A 20,788-nucleotide genomic window follows, 5' to 3' on the forward strand; every position below is an offset into this window, starting at 1 on the left:
TAGCTAGTCTGATAATCTTTATTCCATATTATGCTTTTTATTCCCCAACATAAAAATTGGAAGCCGTATTAGACGTGAAGGTAAGTGAAAATAAAGGAAAAAAGTAGGCTTGAATAGATTGGTAACAAAAGTATGGCACTCATTTTAAAAGTAACTGCAAAGTTACTGCAAAAGTTTATTCCAGAACAAACTTTCATTTGCAATAAAAGACAACAGCTGATATCAATGCAGCCATCAGCAACCTTCATCATTTCATAGATAATATAACAGTGAGACCTTAAGATTCCCATGTAAAAAAGTTTATTTGTGGACTGTCTTAGGTATAATAAAAGTAAGATGACTAAAACAAGTCATTTTAATGGTACATATGTACATATTCAAGCATATTTACACTGCAAAAAACTCAAACTAATCAGTGTTGCGAATAAATCCAGCTGGAGGGAACTTCAAGAGGAAATCCTTCACAACAGCTGGATAGAAGGCCAAGAACTTGAATTTCTCTCCCATTTGCTTAGGTTCTGTCAACATCCTGAAGCCAGAAATGAGATTCTTCTTTTCCTCAGGTTTGCATTGCTTCAGCAGGTTCTGAGAACATAAACAAGTTAATTTACAACACATACATACATTATTTTTATTTCAGAATGAAGTGTAACTCTATAAAAGATCAGAAGTGTTTGTGTGCTTATTACAAAGTTCAGAAAACCCACAATCCAAAATAGCTTTGGTTGCAAGTACTCAGATAGATTTTTCAGCCTGAATAAAAAGCATGATGGAAACATCATTTTTCCATACTCCAGCAGTTTCCAGGAAAGCCTCACTTCTACCTCTAATTATGCATATACACCAACATACACACATGATAAGTGGGCAAATAAATACACAAAGGTAATGATGACAATGATACCTGTACCAAGTATCCTAAACTAAGGAAACATGAGGAACAAAACTTACATGAAGTCTTGTTTCCATTCCCATGTTGATCAGGAAAGAAGACTGAGTGACGGGGCCAAAGGTGACCAGCTTCTCCTTCACTTGCTTCTTCAGAAAATCAAAATCTACATCAGCTGTCAGGTCTGCTGTGCCTGGCTCACACAAGGGATCATGCTGCTTGTGGTTCTTAAAGGCCTGAGAAGATACAAATGATGAGACATTCATCCCCCTCTTTTTTTTTATTTATACCATGTGGGCTTTTCACGGGAATTTATGGGCTAAAGGGGATACTTTTTGGGGTACCTCCTATCTCAAAGCCCACCCGCTAGGAAACTGTTGCCCCGAGTGAGGAATCCCAACCTACACTCGGACCGTGGACAGGATTCAACCCCATGCACTTGGAGACCCTTCGGATCACAAAGCACACATGGTTCCACTATACCACAGTGGCTAACTCTCTCAGACCTGCTCAGGGACTGACATCTAATTGGGCCTTTTTGTTTAATTGTTTTTATTATCTTTGGCCAAATTTCCCTTTCTACATAAAAGAATATATAAATCAAAAAAGCATTACAAACCCTGAAAGTATCTGTGTCCGCGCCATTGTGTCCATAGTCTATGATGAGAGCAATTCCTCCATCTTCTTCAATTCTGGTGGCAAGTTCCTTACACAACACAGCTGCATCAGGGCTCACCTCAATGCACTCTCTTGTGTCTTCTCCCTATAAAAAGAGGAAAAAGGATATGGAAATAAATGCAATTGTACACTATTCAATACACTACAATAATACTTTCTATGTCAGGAAATTCTAAGAAAAAACTATTACAAATGTTAAGTTTCATGTCATCTATTGATTTTCTTCATAAAGTCCTCAGGAAGTAAGATGGACATAATAAACATAGCACTGCTTTCACTTTACAAACCAAAGAAAACCCCCTTAGTCTATGTATATTTTCTTTCTATTCTCCTCATACTGTTTTCTTTTCCAAAGTGACTAATGACTAACCCTGCTGCTTCTACAAGATTTTGACAAATGTTATAACTTAGATTTTCCATACACTGTTAAAAGAGTGTACAAAAACTGCATCCCTAAATCTACCTCAGTGAAAATCTTTGTGGCGGGAGTGGGATTATTGGACAAGACATATCGAAGATGGTGAGGTCCGTCCCCCTCGTCCATGTCAATCAGGATCTCCCTCCAGCCGTCCTTTGTCTTGTGCAGTTTATGGATCGGCAAAACGTCAAAAAATTCATGAGCCAGGTAGACAGTGAATGTTTTGGGAACCAGACTGAGATGGCGATACCAGAAAACCGGTGAACCTGTGCTTGTTGTGCTGGCTTTATAATACAGCTCATCTTCACTCTGTTCTGGACACAAAGCATTATAAGACTATTACAGTAATTGCAGACTCAATAAAAAATATAAATAAATAAGGAATAATAAAAGTTAATCGCATACTAAAGGTAACTTATAGATGTAATGTATATAAATATTTCTTAATTCAAAAAGGATAAGAGAAATTCACACATCTAAACTGTTAATTTCTACTTAGTATTTTTTGTGACCATAATTTCTTCCCAAAATTAAACAACCATATAATCACAACTTCCACAACTCTAAAAATGGATAATGAGTTACTTTTCATGAAACAAACTCACCTTCGTTTGAGGACACACCATCACACAATTTGTTTTCTTGCTTTACACTTAACTCTTCAGACACTTCTATAAGCTGCACACTCAGGTCATCACCGTGTAACCCAAACCTTTTTAATACCTGAAAAACACAAAGAGGGAGCTCACGCATGACAAGAAGCGAGGCATAGACACTAAATAATGGCGGTGAAATAATAACCAAATAATTAATTAATTAACCTGATACTATAGGAAATGCCACCCCTGTATTCTTATGCCTCCAATGAGATGGTGCTTCACTTCTTATCTCAGCTAATAATATTTAAGAAATCCACATGACATAGGTATAGATGGATATTTTTGTCATTTAATCCCTTTCAATACTGGGAAACATTTTTATCTTGAGATTTGTGTACGATTAGACCATTTTATTGACATTAGAAAGGGTCTATGGTAATCAGAAGATTTCTGGCCACAGTCTTCACTATTCTAATCCCCACATAAGTTTCTGAAGATGTACAAAATCACCAAATAGTAACCAGAATGAATATGGAAACGCATCATGGTACTGAAGTGGTTAAAGGAACAAATAATCTCACCACGAGTACATCATGCATGAGAGTTCCCCTTCCCGGCCCAAACTCCACCAACTGCAGTGGTCGAGGGGAACCCAGCTTGTACCACTCACTCATGATCCATATTGCCACCATCTGAAGGTTGAATGGAAATGAAATTATAACATTTTTCTTGTATTTCAGTACAGATACAAAATAAATGAACAAGAATAATTCAAATAGAGACCCAATCACTCCTATCAATAATGTATAAATGAACAGTATGCACTAACAAGAAGACTCATAGCTGGAAAAAGCTTGAATGATGAAAATGCAAAATAGTAGATATATTCTGCATACCACTAGTGTTGAGCCCAAGGTAAAGACAATTCCACTATACCCTATCCACCTACCACACACACACACACACACTCTCTCTCTCTCTCTTCACACATCACCTTGATATTTCAGTAATATAAAAGTGCAATCCTATATGGGTATCCTAACATAATAAATCTCTACTTGTCAGAATAATGTCAAATTCAAGACATATATGAAAATAAAAATTACCTCTCCAAACATCGGACTAATTTCTGGAGAGGTAATGTAGTCTCCCTGGGCCCCAAACATATCTTTGCCAGTAGAATAATAACCAGAAATAGGATTGATCAGCACTTCTTTCATGTAGTCATGTATGGTTATAGGACCTGCAAAGAAAACCACCATGAAAATTATAATACACAGCAGAGAAACAATTCAGCATATCATAAGAATAACAATATCTTTAAAGTGAAAATGTAACTAATCCAGCATCTATATATCTTTGAATTCTCTCAACTAAATTTATTCATAGTTATGCTTATTTCAGTGCAAGTCTTAATAATCAGTCATCCATAGAAAAGCATTGAGAAGCAAACTAATTCAATGTTCATCTATATATTTCAATCAACACTTGGAGATTATGAAAGATGGACAAGAATGATTAGGTCTACAGTTCATGATCACTTAGAATGTAGAAAATTAAGAAATATGGCATAATATAGTATAGCACAAGTTACCCTTCCTCATTGTTGTATATATAAAGACCTGCAAATAGAAACATGGATAAAGAAAGGTAAATACAGTACCTGAGAACTTAATCCTAGACTGGAGCTGCTTCAGCAGAGGTGTCTCAGGAGATTTTGTTGACTGAAGGGACTGACTGGCTGTGGGTGGAGTTGTGGCAAGCAATCTCTTTTGACACCCATGGCCAAACTTTTTTCTTGATACATGAAACAATAAAAGAAACACCATGGCAGACTATATAAACTTATGTAAAACTGTAAGAATTATGTAAAACTGTGCTGGGATTATGTTCAAAAGCAACACTATGAAAATAAATACCAACCTGCCATGCGCTTTGTCATCCGGGTCAGGACCTGAAGCTGCCCAACACCTAACCTCTTCCCTGTCAAGCCAAACCACCCCAGCTGCCTCATCATTGCTGACACCTTGGCACAACTGAAGAAAAGTACATAGGTCATCTTTCCAACCACAGTAGACAAATTCCAAACATTTTTTTTATTATTATTGTGATTTTTCAAAGGCAAAAGTATTGGTGAGAAATAGTTCAAATGGTGCAATCTTAAGACTAACAATATGAATATGGTCACAACTACTTTATAATGTCTTAATCTACAATAACACCAAAAATCATCTACTATGTGATACACTATCCAGCTTTTAGTATTGATGATAAATACGTAAAACAAGACCTCCTCCCTGTTTCTGACACGATTTTAATCTTTTGAAAGCATCACAAGGCAAAAAAAAGCCTTGTGTCTGAAAAAAAAACTCACAAACGTGAAGTAAAATGAGTAAATTACCACAACAAGTAGTCATTTCCTGTGCAACTGATAAGGACCGATTCTAGACATCAACTGTATTGTTAGTTTCAGACGTAATTTTTGTTAACAAGAGCTGGTGCCTTAGTGGAGTGTCGCTTGCCTGCCTGTGCCCTGGTGGCTGTGATAGGAGGTCCACCAGCAGAGGAGATGGCTGAAGAGGAATTTGTTCTTTTTCTGGATTTGTTGTTATTTGGGCAACATGGCCAGACAGATCACATGACCCTCATTGTATACCTTGTTGTGGACTTGCTGGGAGCTAGAGAGGTGGAGCGTGGCAAGCAGAAAAGCCGCCGTCGTTGTTGCTAGGCTGCGAAGATTAGTGATTCTTATGAGCCCTGGGGATAGTGTGACGCTAAGCGTGGCAGTTGGCCGGTATTCTCAGGGTGGCACAAGTGAGGCGGAGGGTGACAGGCTGGCGTCTTCTTCTTGTGACCTTTTACGTGTTATACCGCTTCATAGGTCCTGGTTCCCTCCAGTGTACGGAGAGTACTAGGCAGGGAACACAACAAGGGTGTAGTGGTGCTTGCAGCTGAGGTTTGTTTACACAGTCGCCGATCAGCTGAGTTTGTTATTGTTGCGCCTTTACAACAGTCCCTCATTTACTGCATTATATTATTATTTTCTTAAGCTCAGTAGAACCTGATAAACCAACGGGAGTCGTTCTGTTCTTTATCAACGTTTTTGGTCTTCTGAGTTCCCTAGGATTTCTAAGATTCATTCTCCCCAATGAACAACTCACAATCCTCCCCATTTCTCACATAGGCATCTTGTCTTGGAATCACACATATCTCTCCAACTCCCTGAATTCCAGAAGCGATACATTCCACCTCCAATGGATAATCTTTTACATAAATATTCGAGGAAATCAGTACCTAGCTAGCTAATGCAACAACAACACTTGGGTACAACCAGCGTAGAGTTCTATTCTCCAGACATTACCTGATTCTCTTCACTATTTTCCCATTTACTTCATGATTGTTAGAATCAGAACATACTGTGCACCACCGAGGTCTCTGATTACCTTTCTTGTCTCATAACTCTAAGGACCCGCTCTCCTTGAGACATAGCTCTAATATGGATTATTATCTGGCAAACTACTTTGTGCTAAACACCTTCATCGCATAGGGCTCTTCTACTTACCTATGTTGTTCATGGTGTCCAGAAATGTAGGAAACCATGCATGATTTTTTTTACCTGCTCTAGCTACTAAACTTTACGAATGTCCCTTCAACGGACAGTGATGAATCTGGTTTCCCTCTCTTCATGCCTATCCAGTTGCGGAGACTGGAGGGGAGCTCCAATACTTTTAATTTTCTAATGTGACCATCAAACTTAATCCACCATGACACATGGAAACACTATTTTTGACAACGGAGCCTATTTCTACTGTTCAGGATGGAGATGGCGCTACAGAGCACATTGGGATGGTGGAATGAGTGACATGTACTGCAGGGTGAGGACAAAAGAAAATACAAAGAATATTTTGACACGTTTATTGAACAAAAGAATTTGCTGTTCTGCGGCTACACTCTCTACGTATAAATAACAATAAATTAAGACATATTTACAAATCAGTCTCTCCTACAGAAAGAACAAACTCAGTATGCGAAGGCTGACGTCACTCAGGGAGGCCGAGACCAACAACACGTGACTTTTCTTTTCTTCTCCTTCTTAAAGTCAAAAGTTTAATTTGGCACCTTTGTAGATCATTCTCCTACAAGGAACTTAGCAACACAGAGTAAAAGTAAAGTTAAATTACTACCGCAATATCAATACCGGCCAAGAGACGTGTTGGGTAGTCAGGCTGTGGTCTGGTGACGCCGCCCTGGGTGACAGCTGAGGCTCAGATCCCAGAGTAACTTTGTCCGCGTCGTTGGTCCGTTAGGTGGCAGCAGCCGTGCTCCCTATGGCATGCGGGAAAAACAACCCTTCCCTGCAAAGTGACTTTAAGGACCAATAATTGAAACACTCCTACACCACACCTCTTCTACTTTCAAAAGGCTTCGCTGTTTCGTTGTTCTTCAAGGGTCTTTTTATGTTCTTAGTGACACAGTAACACAACAATTCTATATAAAAAACTGAAGAAACACAAGAGAACTCGGTTAATCTCCTTAGCCTTTGAACATAATAGTGATGAGAGAGCAAAGAGTTTCTGAACACGGACCTTACATTCACACTCGGGGTGCGGGTTTCACTGTAGCTATGAACCCTCAGAGAGCCCACCACCACCCGGATCTTTGCACCTGATGACCCGGGGCTGGAGGTGGTGCTCACCATCAGGGTAAAGCACCGGCGACCGAGGCAACGAACCAACAATAAGACGAAGGTTTGTGACGTACCGCAAAACATTTCTATAAAGCAGGGTGTGAAGGTGGCTGTCTACTGCCTGCTGACAACGCCTCCCTTTCTTTCCCTTATGGTGACAGTAAATTATTTGTAAGCGAGTGACAGTCAGCAGACGATTCAGGAACGAGGGTGAGTGAGGAGCAAGATCACAGTCAGGAAGGGCAAGGAGGTGCATCCTACACTCTCACGTCCACGTCCTCATATAAGTACACACCAACAACCACCTTATGCGCTCCTACAGGTGCTGAAGGACACTAGGCATGGCGGAACACTTCGGCAGAGGCACAACAACAATAACTCAACAATCTCCTCTAACGCAGCGTCCTCCAAAGCCGTTTTTCTATCAACATAACACTGTATTCAACACGACGAAAGAGAGAACAAATTAAAAAATGCCCATAGGATAGTTTATTCTAATACGGGATACTTTCTCCTGATCGGAAATGCCCAGGAAACTTAATTATCATTCATATTAATGCCACCGAGTTAAATAAAGTAAAAAAATAATAAATAAAGATAAAAGAAATGACGAGGATACCAGCGACAGTCGGTAGTCACTGGTGTACTAACTCATGTCTGGTAGAATGAACGCCGCAGTCAAACACGAGTGACAGGAGGCGTCTACCTTGCATGGGGGAAAAAAAAAGATCGAGAGTATACCAGGATAAGTTATCAGACCGTCGCAGGATGACACTGGTGGTGAGAATGGTGCTGAGAGTTACTACCGTTGAACACGATAATGCTTGTGTGTTCAGTATAACGGCGCACCGGAACTCAGACTTAAGAATATGAAGGGTTTGTGAAGTGATACCCAGCAGGGGGATGTAAGGAATATGGTAGCATTGCGTTAAACTAAAAATGCGACTTAGCGAAAACCTTACACGGCTCCAGGTGATAAAAACTAAATGCCACGTTATGAACCCGATGGGCAAAACAACAAAACATCGTAACAAACAAGCTGGAAGTTACCGTCGATTAAATTTTTGCAGATAACGTTAATTCCTTTTTAATTAGCGAAAAAAACAACAACAACAGATCTGCCCGTTAATTCTTCCTAAAAAGCGACATGAGAGGCCGCCTGTGTGTGAGTGTACTATGGTCCTTGCTGCTTCCCTGTCATCGATTATCGCATGCTCTTAGGGGGACGAAACCACTTTCTCATGACGAAGTAGAAGACGGTGAGCACGTAGATGAGCAGGAGGATGGCGCAGGTGACGGCCAAGGCCAGCACTGACGATCTGGTGGGGCACGTCTCGAACAATGTCACGTCTGGGCCCTCGAAGTCGTATGTGTCTGGATGGAGAGAAAAAAAAGATGAATGATAATACTGATAATGTAAATAAATCAATGAAAAGATAAATAAAAGACAAAAGAAAAGTCATAATAGGACCAAGAAAGATGCATGTTCTCTCATCTCGCACACATGAGAAGTACAAGATGGCGACTAAGAAAGGAACAAAAGCTTGAGACTCACGGGTGTGGTTGGGGTGGGTGGAGGCGTTGGGCTTGGCGGGGTCGTCCCGATACTGGGCCTGTTGCTCGTCACCGAAGTCCAGCACGAGAATCTCTTGGCTGATGCTCATTTCATTTTCGTCACCGGACGTAGAGGTGAGGGCTTTGGCCTCGGCCATGGCCTCTTCCTTGGTGGTTTCCTGTGCGTGGCCACGGGCCTTGCGCGGGCTGCCCACACCTCTCTTCTTACGGCCAAAGGACAACATCTGCTCCTTGCCCACCTGACATCTTGCCTGCAGACCGGAAAACAATTAATTAATCTAAAGCTATTCTGAGACACGACTACTGTACACTATTGGTACAGAACATGATCCAGCCAGGCACGGACAACACCTGTGTAGCAATGCTTGGCGGCCTGACACTCACCGGTTCGCACGGACCCAGGCAGTACTTGACGTTGCATTGGAATATGACACCGTAAGACTCAGTAAATCTGAAGGCTTCGTACACTGACTGGAGGGCGTAGCCGTCCTTCTTGAACGCAGGGAAAATGGAAGGCTCCACGGGGCATCTGTCACAGAGAGAGAGAGAGAGAGTGAGAGAGACAGTGTGGTGAACAGTGGGTGACGAGTGTTTCGATGTAAATATATCTACACACCAAACACGGAGGTCTAGCTACAAGACCAAACCAAAGATGGTGTATGTAAAATAATGGTCATATAATTTCAAAGAAAAGAAAAAAACTACTAATGTGCCACGGGAAAACAGCAAACTAATATGATATGATAAAAATAAAGTTGCGCGAAATCAGAGGACAAGGGCGTTACAATGCCATGGCATAGTAAGAGTGATGGTGGTGGTGCAGAATGAAGCACATCACTACTGACCCGTCATCGTCAATGATTTGGAAGGTGGAGCGGGAATCCTTGGCCATGGCGACACAACTTCTGGCGAAGATGCCGTACGGAGCTGAAGAAGGGACGGGTGTTAATGGTGCAGCAAGTTCTAGTTGTTTATATTTATTGTAAAAAGGCAGTAATTCAATGTGATGGTGATATGATTGGAAGTTGACAGGGAAAAGTTCATTGCACAAAATCATCATCCTTATATCATTAAAGACACTAAAACTATAAGAGTTTTTTTTATATGTTCGTTCAAAAATAGTATGAAAAAGCAAACCTGAACACAGACTATTGAATATAAGGAAGGTCGCAAGTGAACAGTTATGAAGTGAAGACGTTGAGATGCATTCAGTCTTACTTGTGTCAGGAATCTCAATCCTGAAGGTGAGAATGTCTCCAATCCTGACGGTCTCCACCTCGCGCAGGGCAGCGTCCAGGATGCGAATCTTGGGTGGCGGGGCCTCGGGGGTGGAGGTGATGGGAATCATGTCTGGGTCTCTGTTGGAGGGAGAGGCATCGTGAACACCTCAGCAACAGTCATGGCCGCTGCTCGCCTCTGTCCCCTTATGTTGGTCACACAATTTTGATTTCTTCCTAATGTCCACAGTCACTTCTATAATTATCATGAGGTTACTCGACACTGTACAGTCTGAGAGAAAGTGCGGGACTCAGTAGACCCCAGCTAAAAGAGAACTATCGCTGGTCATGGTGGTGCTAAAGCTTATTACGACCGATCAGCATTGTGCGTGTGTGTAGGAGAGAAGAAGACTATTAAGAAGTGTAAGATTACGCAGGCAACACTAAGAAGAAAGCGAGTTGTTTTAATAAAGAAGTAGCAGACTACTATAATCTACAAACGTCCTCCACTGGACTGTCAAGGAAACTCTACATTTCTCTTTTTTACGTCACCAACTAAAGCTGAAACAGATGCAGGATCATTTTTGCTAATTCCGGAGAGCGAAACCTTCCGTTGATTGAGTGAGTGCAGTGTCTCGCAGCCAAGACATGGTGTGGTAGTAATACAAACATTCACGTTGTGTAGACAGGCGAAGTAAAGGAAACCAGAAGATATTACAGACACAACTAGTCCTCTGCTCACTAATGGTTGGAGTGTGACAAAGTAACGTCAAGATTTTACAATACACTCCTTCATAAGTCAAATACTCTAGATTTTGCAGCCAGAAATGGTCCATGAGCCTAGTGGCCAGTGTCAAGGAGAGAAATAAGACATCGGTCAGGAAGTCTTGTGGTCTACGAAGGCCAGGGTCAGAGGGACGGTTGAGCAAGCCACAGTACGGTGTCGAAGAGGAGAGGTCAGAGCACTGCATGGGACACCACAACAACCCTCTACCATTTCCACACACTGGCATTTCGTCAGGCCTTACCGGACTATTAGCGTGTTGGATAAGGGGTCGTGTTCGCTTGAGCTGCAGTGAAATGCACGTCAGAATTAAATTTCTGCTTCTCATCCTCACGTCCAAATGAAAACATAAATAGTTGAGTGCTTTTACTGGTAAGAAATGACACATAGCAGTTATTATAAGCATATGATTTCGTGCCACGATCATAAAAGTTCACTATAAAGCTGAAAAGAGTCATTATTGCTAAAGTAATGTTGAAATGTTAACTGGATCAGTAAAAAAGATAAAAAAATAAAGCTAAAAAGGTGGAATTGTTAGGAATGTACTGCGGGAGAGAAATGGGTTTAGCAAAGCATTATCTTGTCGTGTTCTGCCAATTAGGATATGAGTAGCTTTGTAGCAGAGCAGCGGTGACGAAGACATCCAAGAAAACTGGCAAATGAAATAAAAAAAGAAAGCCAAACACAAAAACACACACATAGATTGAGCAAGGAGTTTCTGACACTAACCTGTTTACCTATTTCTCTGCCTATCCATTTATTTATCAACCTCTCCTTTCAACCTTTCTACTTATTCAACTATTGATTCTAAGGAGAGGAATCTTTTCCTTGCAATGAATGTCAATAAATTAGAGGATCTGGATAAGATATAGCGAGACTATATAGATTAACAACCCATTACATTATATTCATTTAGCAATTATAAAGAGAGAGAAACCTTTCCTTTGCACTCAAGATTTACAAGTCAAGCAATCTAGTCAAACGATCGAAAGAACTAAATCTAAGAGAAACTGATAATAATGTCTAAAATACTCTAAAAGAAAGCAAAAGAAAGCATTTGACATTACAATAGCTGGACACGTGGTAAAGAGAGTGAGAGTGAGAGTGGGAGGCTCTGACCTGATGGGGAGCATGCCGAAGGTGATGTTCTTGGAGGTCATGTCATAAGTGCAGCGGATCTTGTATATCTTATCAGTCTTGGTCATGACGATGGAGTGATGCTGGATGACCACTGTGTTGGTGTACACGCCGTTCTGCAATACACACGCCATTAACCCCTTCAATACTGGGACACATTTTTACCTTGAGATTTGTGTACGATTAGATCATTTTATTGATACTAGGAAGGATCTATGAAGGTCAGAAGATTAATGGCTTGAGTCTTCACTATTTTAATCCCCACATAAGTTTCTAAAGCTGTATAAAATCACCAAATAGTAAGAAGAATGAATATGAAAACGTGTTATGGTACTTACGGGGTTAAACTAGACACCAGAACAGAATGCATGTGTAGTTTGCTTGGTTGTGGTTGCGGTGGTGTACAGTACAGCGGTGGTGTGACGGGAAAGAAGAATGGATAGTGTGTGTATTGTGGTGTATGTGTCTGTGTGTATGCGTCTAGGTACAGTACAAAGTGTGTGTGTGTGTGTGTGTGTGTGTGTGTGTGTGTGTGTGTGTGTGTGTGTGTGTGTGTGTGTGTGTGTGTGTGTGTGTGTGTGTGTAATATAGGTAATGTATTAGTAGTAACGCAAGTGGTGGAGTGACAAGGTGAGTGTGACGAGGAAGAAGAATGCTTGGTGGTGTGTTGTGGTGTGTGTCTGTGTGTGTGCGTGTATAGTAGATACAGTACAATGCGTGTTTATTTATTTATTTTTTTCATGTAAAACGGGAAATCTGGCCAAGGGCAACAAAAAGACAATGAAATAAAAAAGCCCACTTAGATGTCAAGGTACAGGTGTGTTGTAGTAGTAGAAGCTGTAGTAAGTAATAGAAGCTGCACCACAAAATGAGAACCAGATAATGGAAATGCAGAGAAAATGTGCAACTAAAGACTCGACATTTAAACTCACCGCGCTTTGAGTGTTGCAGTCCTGCCCATTCAAAGACAGGTCGAGGCGGAACTTGTCTGAAGTTGATGACCTGAATGTTGCAAGTCTCAGAGCGGCCCAAGGCGTAGATGCGGCCATTGAAGGGCTCATTAGTGCCCACATCCACGACGATCCTGGTGTCCTTGCAATGCACCGACACTGCAAACAAGACCAAAAATGTCAAGAGGCTTTAGAGAAAGTTACACAGGTTTGGGAATCTACGTATGGGTCTAGTGACAGATTAACAAGACTGCTACATGATAAACGTTTCAAGACATTTGTCCCTATTTTTCGACTGACTGTTGACCTGTAAGGGAACTGGCAATTAAGTGGGCCTTCTTTTTTATTTTTTGTTGTCTTGGCCAGTTTCCTCTCTTATATAAAAAAAAGAACAGGAAAAACACTCTTGAAAACTCGTCTAGTCATCTCTGTGGCCTTTGTAAATAGCTTTAGAAGTCTCAGATATGATTAAGGAACTTACCATCATAACATACACCGGTGGGATCGCAGTTCACATTGGGGGACTGCGTGAAGCCTTGGCCGGGGGTGGACTGCGAGGAACCGAACGAGGAGGAGGAGCTGCCGAAGGTACCAGGTCTTGGGGTATAAATAGTGCTGCCACCTCCTATCACACCACCGCCGACCAAACCACCTCCACCGCCACTGATAACTCCACTGTTGCTGCCACCACCGATCACTCCACTGCCGATGTTGCCGTCACTGACTCCACCAATGACTCCACTTCCACCTCCAATGACACCTCCGCCTAGCCCAGCAGTCACGCCTCCTCCGGGATATGTGACCTGCCTGGGCTCTGGGAAGGAAAGGTAGAGGGGTGTTCAGTCTTCGCTCCGTCCCGTCAGAGGAGCGGTAAGGTGGAAGGAGAAAGGAGGTTCGGTGAAAAATTACTGAGATTCTGTTGCGTTTAGAGAGAGAGAGAGAGAGAGAGAGAGACACGATCATATATATTAATTTTCAAAGCTCATCAGTATACAGTTACCTTATTGATGCTGCCGTTGGAATGCTGCGTCACCTTCTCCCTTCCCACACACCCCATGCACACACAAACTGCTCATGCTTAAGACAGAAAAAAAAAAAATACATTCTCGGGTTAGGGACAGTTTGCAAGGTGGCCACAGTGAGAGCAAAGTAACTCCACCTGAGCCAGTAAAACCAAAGCACCGGAGAGAATAATGAAATACTGGGCGAAGACTTTTGAGACGGCGAAGACAAGAAAGTATAACGAAGTCTTTACACGGAGATGTGGAAGTAACGGACGAAATCTTTTGAAACGCAGACGGAAAGGTATCGGATGAAGATTCCTTTTTGAAACTGAGAAAAAATAAAATACCAGGACGAAAACTTGAAATGGTTGAAATAAAGTAATAAATGAAGACGCTTTGAGATGATGTAAACAAGAATAGTAACGCACACGAAGACTTAATAAAAAAATGAGTCTCGCAAGAAATAAATAGGGTTTCCAGAACACATGCTGCTGATAAAGAGGATTCGTGGCCATAAATCGGTCCAGATGCTCCCTCTTTGGCATTCAGAGAGAGAGAGAGAGAGAGAGCATGAACGGTAATGCAGAGAAACGACACCGAATTCTGGACAGGGAGAGAAGACGAGGCAACATAAAAACAAGTCAAACAATACCAAAGAAAAATAAAACAATTCATCATCCATTTTCACGAGTCTGACTGAGATAAAAAAGATGACTCGGCACTCTTGACAGGAGAGAAGACAAGATAACAAGAGATTAGGAAAATAGTGACAGATTTATCCATTTCCTCCTGATTCTCTTAAGCAAGGGAGCAAAATCAGGACAGGTAAGAACAGATCAATGAAATAAGGACAAGATTCACTTTCCCGTGTCTTGGAGCAACTGGGAACACATAAAAGAGCAGATGAAGAAGAAAAGGACCAAATTCATCCATTTTTCCCATGTCTTCTGAGCAACTGGGAACATAAAAGGGTAGATAAAGACGATATAAGAACCGGTCATTCATTTCCCGTATCTTGGAGCAACTGGGAACACATAACAGGGCAGATGAAGAAAAAAAGAACCAAATTTATCCATTTCCTTAGTCTTGGAACAATTGGAAACATAACAGGGCAGATGAAGAAAAAAAGAACCAAATTTATCCATTTCCTAAGTCTTGGAGCCACTGGGTAGATGAAGACGAGATATGTAACAAAGTCATTCATTTCCCGCGTCTTGAAGTAAATGGGAACACATGACAGGCGGAGGAAGACGAGGCAAGGAAATAAGTAAAAAAAAAAAAATGAATCCCGTCAGCAACCCGTCAGCCTCGGGAGTCAGTCAGCCAACGAAGACTGGAGGCATTGAGTGAGAGAGGAGGGAGTCTAGGGAGTCTTTCTTACCCAGCTCCTCCACGCCCTCGATGTTCACTTGGCGGGAGATGGAAGCCTTGTCAAAGCACATGACCTGAGTGATGTAGCGATTGTCTCTCGTGGTCACTTGCTTACAGATCATATTGTCCCGCGCCTCTGTAAGTCACGTGGGGGAAGTCAAGAGGATAACAGTCAGTTCAAGTCGTGGTGGTGGTGGTGGTAGTGGTGGTGGTGAGTAAGGTGCATAGATAGGAGGAAGGAATTTCATGTTTATGTGAAGATGAGAAAATAAATTGGTTGGTGTTTTAAGACAGTGTTGAGAGAAGAAGAAGTTTTGTTTGTTATCTGTTTAAGGAAGCAGAACAGTATCAAACAATGGAAGAATGGAGGTGATACGTGGTCTGAGAGGAAAGTTGTGGGTTTATAGCTTCATATGAGAGGTGTAGCTAAGAATAATGTCAGGAAGAGGAAAGGTTGTGGGAGACGGTCTTATAAAAGGTTAACTACACGGTCGGTGGGAAGTGATTCTTAATTCATGTCGCGTTGTGTGTAGGAATGGTTGTCAGTAAAGAGGTGGTGGATGTATAATGCATGATAGTGTGTGTGTATGTGAGTAAAGATGGCGATTGTGGGTAAGTGGCAAGGAAAAGTGTCATGGTGGGGATGTAAGAAGCAAAGAATAATGTAAACAAGTCAATGAGGTCAGAAAGGAACACAAAAGAGCGAGACAGACAGGTCATTAGTGGGTCAGCACATCACAACACAACACTGAAAGCACCTCACCACCTAACACAACAAAAAGCATTAACACTAACTACATCACGGCTGCATGGTGAGTGATCAAGCTGCTTTGGGTATACAAGTGTGTCGGGTCAGTCTCCTTAACTACAAACACACACACACACACACATAACACAACGCTAGTGCACAACGGTTGGGGTTAGCAAGCGAGCATGGTGGCACGTTTGAGTCTGTGCAGGGAACGTGAATCTACTCTGCCAACGTGTTTTTACCAATACAACACACTACAAAAGCATTACTCTTATACACTACTTGGAGAGCGAATGTCCATGCAAGTTTGGGGCACTGTCATGCTTTCACTCACACAAACACACATACACAGACACCTTCACTCTTTGCAGCAATGAGTGAGGGTCTCGAGTCGTGATGTATGTGTGTATGTGCGAGTGATGTGAGGCGTGAATGTGTTATTACAAGAGTACTTACTGCGACACACGTTTTCATAGTAAGTTCCCGTTCTCTGGCCGTCATCCATGAGTGGTCTGCCGAGAGAACATAAGAATATAAGAAAATAAGAATTTAGTGAAGCTGCAAGCGGTTGTCAGTTCTACACGTGGCAGTCCCTGTATAAACAAAGCTACTATTCCATTTATTATCCCCATCCATAAATTCATCTAATCTCCTTTTAACCCCTTCAATACTGGGACACATTTTTACCTTGAGATTTGCGTACGATTAGACCATTTAATTTACATTAGGAAGGGTCTAAGGAGGTAAGTAGATTAATGGTCACAGTCTTCACTATTTTAATCCCCCACATAAGTTTTTGAAGCTGTATAAAATCACCAAATAGTAAGCAGAATGAATATGAAAACGCGTCATGGTACTGAAGGGGTTAAAACTCTCTAATGACAGCACTAACAATGTGATAATCAAGTCCCTTCCATTAATCAACCACTCTGTTAGAAAACCAGTTCCTTCCCATTTCTTTACTAAACCTGAATTTCTCAAGCTTGACCCCATTATTTCTGGTTCTATCCTGACTACTGATCCTAAGAACAGATGGTGATTGTGGTGATCTTCCGTCACTTAGCTTGCATTACAGGTGTGAGAAGTGTGAGAAGGGGAGGAAATGCAGAATTTGATAAGTGGTTAAAAAAGTTAAGAAGTCTGTAGGAAACAGAGAGTTGAATGTGTTTTCTGTTCCAGTATCAACGAGATCATTTGCTAAACTTGTTAAACTATCATTAAACTGTTCATATGTAGTAATAATAGATATGGAAGCAACAGCGACAATAGGAGAACATAAAAAAAGTGCATTTCTCTCACAATTTGATCTTTGTAACACTATCATTAGACAGTAGTAGAAATAACAGTAATCAAAGTAGTAGTAGTATAAGTAGCAGTAGCAGTAACAGCAGTAGTAGTAGTAGTAGTGGAAGTAACAATAACAATAAAGCATTTAAAACAGAGTACGAATTCTTTCCCTCAACAAACATAATAACAAACAGCAGAAGCGAGCATTGCAAACCTGTCAGTGGAGAGGAAGGTGGATGGCCCGTCAGGAAGCGTGTAGTGGTCGAGGTGGAAGAGCTGGCAGTTATAGGAGGACCCCGTGGGCGGACCCTTGTACAGGAATGAACGGCACAGGATCTCCTTCTCGATGATACACGCCCTCTCGCACGCCTTGTCACTGTTAGCCTGTTGAAAAAAGCGTCAGGAGGTGAGAGAAGGAAGAGAAAGAAAAGGAGGAAGAGGAGGAGGAGGAGGAGGAGGAGGAGGAGGAGGAGGAGGAGGAGGAGGAGGAGGAAGAGGAGGATGAGAAGGAAATGAAGGTCAGTACTTTAACCCCTTCAGTACTGAGACACATATTTACCTTAAGATTTGTGTATTATTAGACCATATTATTGACATTAGGAAGGGTCTATGGTGGTCAGAAGATTAATGGCCACAGTCTTCACTATTTTAATCCCCACGTAAGTTTCTGAAGCTGTATAAAATCACCAAACAGTAAGCAGAATGAATATGGTAAAGCGTCATGGTACTGTAGGGGTTAAGTCAATCTTTCAACAACTGTCTCTCTTCAAGTTTATCATAGTAGTGAAATACAAACAATTTACGGTATTATTTCAAAAGGAGTGAGTGAGTTTTCCAAATCTTTTAATACTTATAGTTTCATTTTATGTTCAGTAAAATCGTATTGAATCATTCGAATAATAAAGAAAAAATATCATGTTATAATTAGTGATTAAGAATTTAAGAGCAGCAAAGAATAAAGAGATGAAATAGGGAGACAAAATGAGCTCAATATGAGAAAGGAACAGAAATACAAGAGAGAGAGAGAGAGAGAGAGAGAGAGAGAGAGAGAGAGAGAGAGAGAGAGAGAGAGAGAGAGAGAGAGAGAGAGTAGGAAAAAAAAAAGAGAAGAAAAGAACAGGAGACTTTGTGAAGGAGACACTAGAAAAAGAACAGAGGAGACAAAGAAGAGCAAAGTAAGAAAGACACAAAGAATCACAAAAAGGAAGAATAACAGACAATAAAGACTAAAGAAAAACAGAAACAGGAAAAAAAAGAGAAAGAGAGCAAAAGAGAATACAGAGGAAACGTAGTAAGTGAGGCGAGGCGGAGGAGGAGGAAGAGGAGGAGGAGGAAGAGGAGAAAGAGGAAGGGAGGTGAGAGGGAGGCTGCACTGGCGCCGGGGAAGTTAAACAAGGTTGGTGTGAGAAGAAACGGAATGTTGATAAGGTCAGTAAACGTCAAAAAGAAACTCTCCCTTGTCTGGTTGAAGGAAAGAAGCGAGGATGACACGAAGATTAGAAGAAGAAAAGGAAGAGAAGGGAGAGAAAGAAAAGGAAGAGAAGGGAAAAGAGGCCACGGAAAGAGGAATTTGTGGTGATGAATTACTGCAATGCTAAATGGTTGGTCTTGCTGCTGGTGGTGGTGGTGGTGGTGATGGTGGTGGTGTGTTTGGTTATGTATTGCGTTGTTGTTGTTTTTTTCTGAGATACTGCTGAGAACTGAGGAAATAAAGACACCAGGAAAAGAGAGAGAGAGAAAAAAGGATAAATAAATACACCAGAAAGGAAATGACGCAGGGAATGTACGGAAATATAAAGTAAAATTGGAGAGAAAAGGTGAGAGAAGAAATGGAGATGGGGAAAAGAGAAATGAAAAGAGGAGGAAGTTTTATACGTACAGTGGATGTAGAGGGAATGAATGATGGTAGTAGTAGTAGTAGTAGTAGTAGTAGTAGTAGTAGTAGTAGTAGTAGAATATAGTACATACCTTGCATTAATTTGTGTCTCCCTACCACCGACTCTACAGATTTGTCTAGATATACATAACAGTAGAAGTAGTAGTAGTAGTAGTAGTAGAAGGAAGAGAAGGAAAATGAGAACGAGAATATGGAGAAAAAATAAGAGAAAAGAAAACAGAGAGAAAAGAAAACCAAGACAATGAAAAAAGAAGCTGAAAGAGAAAAGAAAACGAGAAAAGAACCAAGAACAGCGAGACGTCAAACAATGAGTGGTAGTGTACGAGGACTCACCATCAGCTCCTTGTCAACGTAGTAGTGGACGTCAACGTAGTGAGAGATCATGCTGAGAGGAACCCCGAGGTACTGTGGCTGTTCGAACTCTCTCTCATCGTCCTGGCAGGAGTCCGAGGCTGCAAGGAGAGGAAGTGACGGGAGTGAAGTTAGCTTAGTGTGTACCAACCCCTTCAGTACTGGGACACATTTTACCTTGAAATTTGGATATGATTAGACCATTTTATTGACATTTGGAAGGCTCTATGGAATTAAGAAGATTAATGGCCAAAGTCTTCACTACTTGAATCGCCCACGGGAGTTTCTAAACTGTATAAAATCACCGAACAGTAAGTTGAATGAATATGGAAACGCGTAATGGTACTGAATGGGCTGTGTAGTGAATTTAAAGAGTATGAAAGATAGTGTGATTGTTTATATCAAGTGGCAGATGATCAATATAATGTACTTTCTTTGCAGTTGTAGTGATTTTAAGTAAAGTATATAAACAGATACAAAACTTATTGGTGTTGAAGTATGGACGATTCAAATAAAAGGAAAATATATTCAGTTACGCTTTCTGTAATAAAAAACTTCCTTTGCTGTTCTGCCAGCCAAAATAATCTTATATTACAAATGATTACAAAAACACAATTATGAAACGAATGAAACCTGAAATAACTGAAAATCATATATATTAGTAACGTACATGTCAAAATATACACAAATAACAAATATCAAAGAAAAAATACTCTTTATACTGCGCATCATGACTGGAGCAGGTGAGGCAGGAACGAGAGAAGGCAGAGAGGAAGGGAGGGATGAGGACACATCTGTATATAGAAACGCTTTGCTCTCTCACCACGACTGTTTTCCAAAGCCACAGAGATGATTAACGGGGTTTTCAAAAGTGTTTCTCCAGTAATAATGTAGAAATTTGTTACTCTGTCTCTAGAACCGTAAAATCACCCTGGAAATCACGCGTAAATCTAAATAAAGCCTTTCTGAAATAGTGGAGGTGAAGCACAGAAGGGTTTGAGAGATAAAGATAGGCCTTGCTCTCTCACCACGACAATTTTTTAAGTCCCCAGAGATGACTAGCAGGATTTTCAAGGCGGTTTCTCCTTATGATAAACTAGATTCCTAATCCATCACCAGAACCATGAAAACACCTTTAAGAACATGAGTATCTTCAACTAGAGCCTTTTGAAAATAGTCGTCATGGCAGAGCA

At 41.1% G+C, this 20,788-nt stretch overlaps 2 protein-coding genes across 2 annotated transcripts in view; both read right to left on the minus strand.

Annotated features, from left to right (window-relative positions):
- Positions 1 to 339: 339 nt before the first annotated feature.
- On the minus strand, positions 340 to 5,568 carry LOC123504351 (protein arginine methyltransferase NDUFAF7 homolog, mitochondrial-like). Its single transcript, XM_045254816.1, has 10 exons — positions 5,241 to 5,568; positions 4,508 to 4,620; positions 4,248 to 4,381; positions 3,691 to 3,827; positions 3,166 to 3,276; positions 2,591 to 2,708; positions 2,031 to 2,299; positions 1,509 to 1,652; positions 952 to 1,125; positions 340 to 585 (listed from the first exon to the last, which is right to left on the minus strand). The coding sequence occupies exons 4-10, from the start codon at positions 3,802 to 3,804 to the stop codon at positions 409 to 411; spliced, it is 1,107 nt and encodes a 368-aa protein (XP_045110751.1). The 5' UTR covers positions 3,805 to 3,827; positions 4,248 to 4,381; positions 4,508 to 4,620; positions 5,241 to 5,568; the 3' UTR covers positions 340 to 408.
- Positions 5,569 to 6,483: 915 nt separating this feature from the next.
- The window catches only part of LOC123504352, an 86,383-nt gene continuing 72,078 nt past the window's right edge, over positions 6,484 to 20,788 (minus strand). Inside the window, 13 exon segments of the mRNA XM_045254817.1 lie at positions 6,484 to 8,645; positions 8,827 to 9,097; positions 9,231 to 9,375; positions 9,692 to 9,773; positions 10,065 to 10,204; positions 11,092 to 11,133; positions 11,967 to 12,100; positions 12,917 to 12,976; positions 12,978 to 13,093; positions 13,416 to 13,748; positions 16,517 to 16,572; positions 17,562 to 17,731; positions 19,578 to 19,696. Coding sequence (XP_045110752.1) covers positions 8,476 to 8,645; positions 8,827 to 9,097; positions 9,231 to 9,375; positions 9,692 to 9,773; positions 10,065 to 10,204; positions 11,092 to 11,133; positions 11,967 to 12,100; positions 12,917 to 12,976; positions 12,978 to 13,093; positions 13,416 to 13,748; positions 16,517 to 16,572; positions 17,562 to 17,731; positions 19,578 to 19,696 — 1,838 coding nt within the window. The 3' untranslated portion in view covers positions 6,484 to 8,475.

This window comes from Portunus trituberculatus, chromosome 15 (assembly GCF_017591435.1).
Source record: "Portunus trituberculatus isolate SZX2019 chromosome 15, ASM1759143v1, whole genome shotgun sequence".
Taxonomy (NCBI): domain Eukaryota; kingdom Metazoa; phylum Arthropoda; class Malacostraca; order Decapoda; family Portunidae; genus Portunus; species Portunus trituberculatus.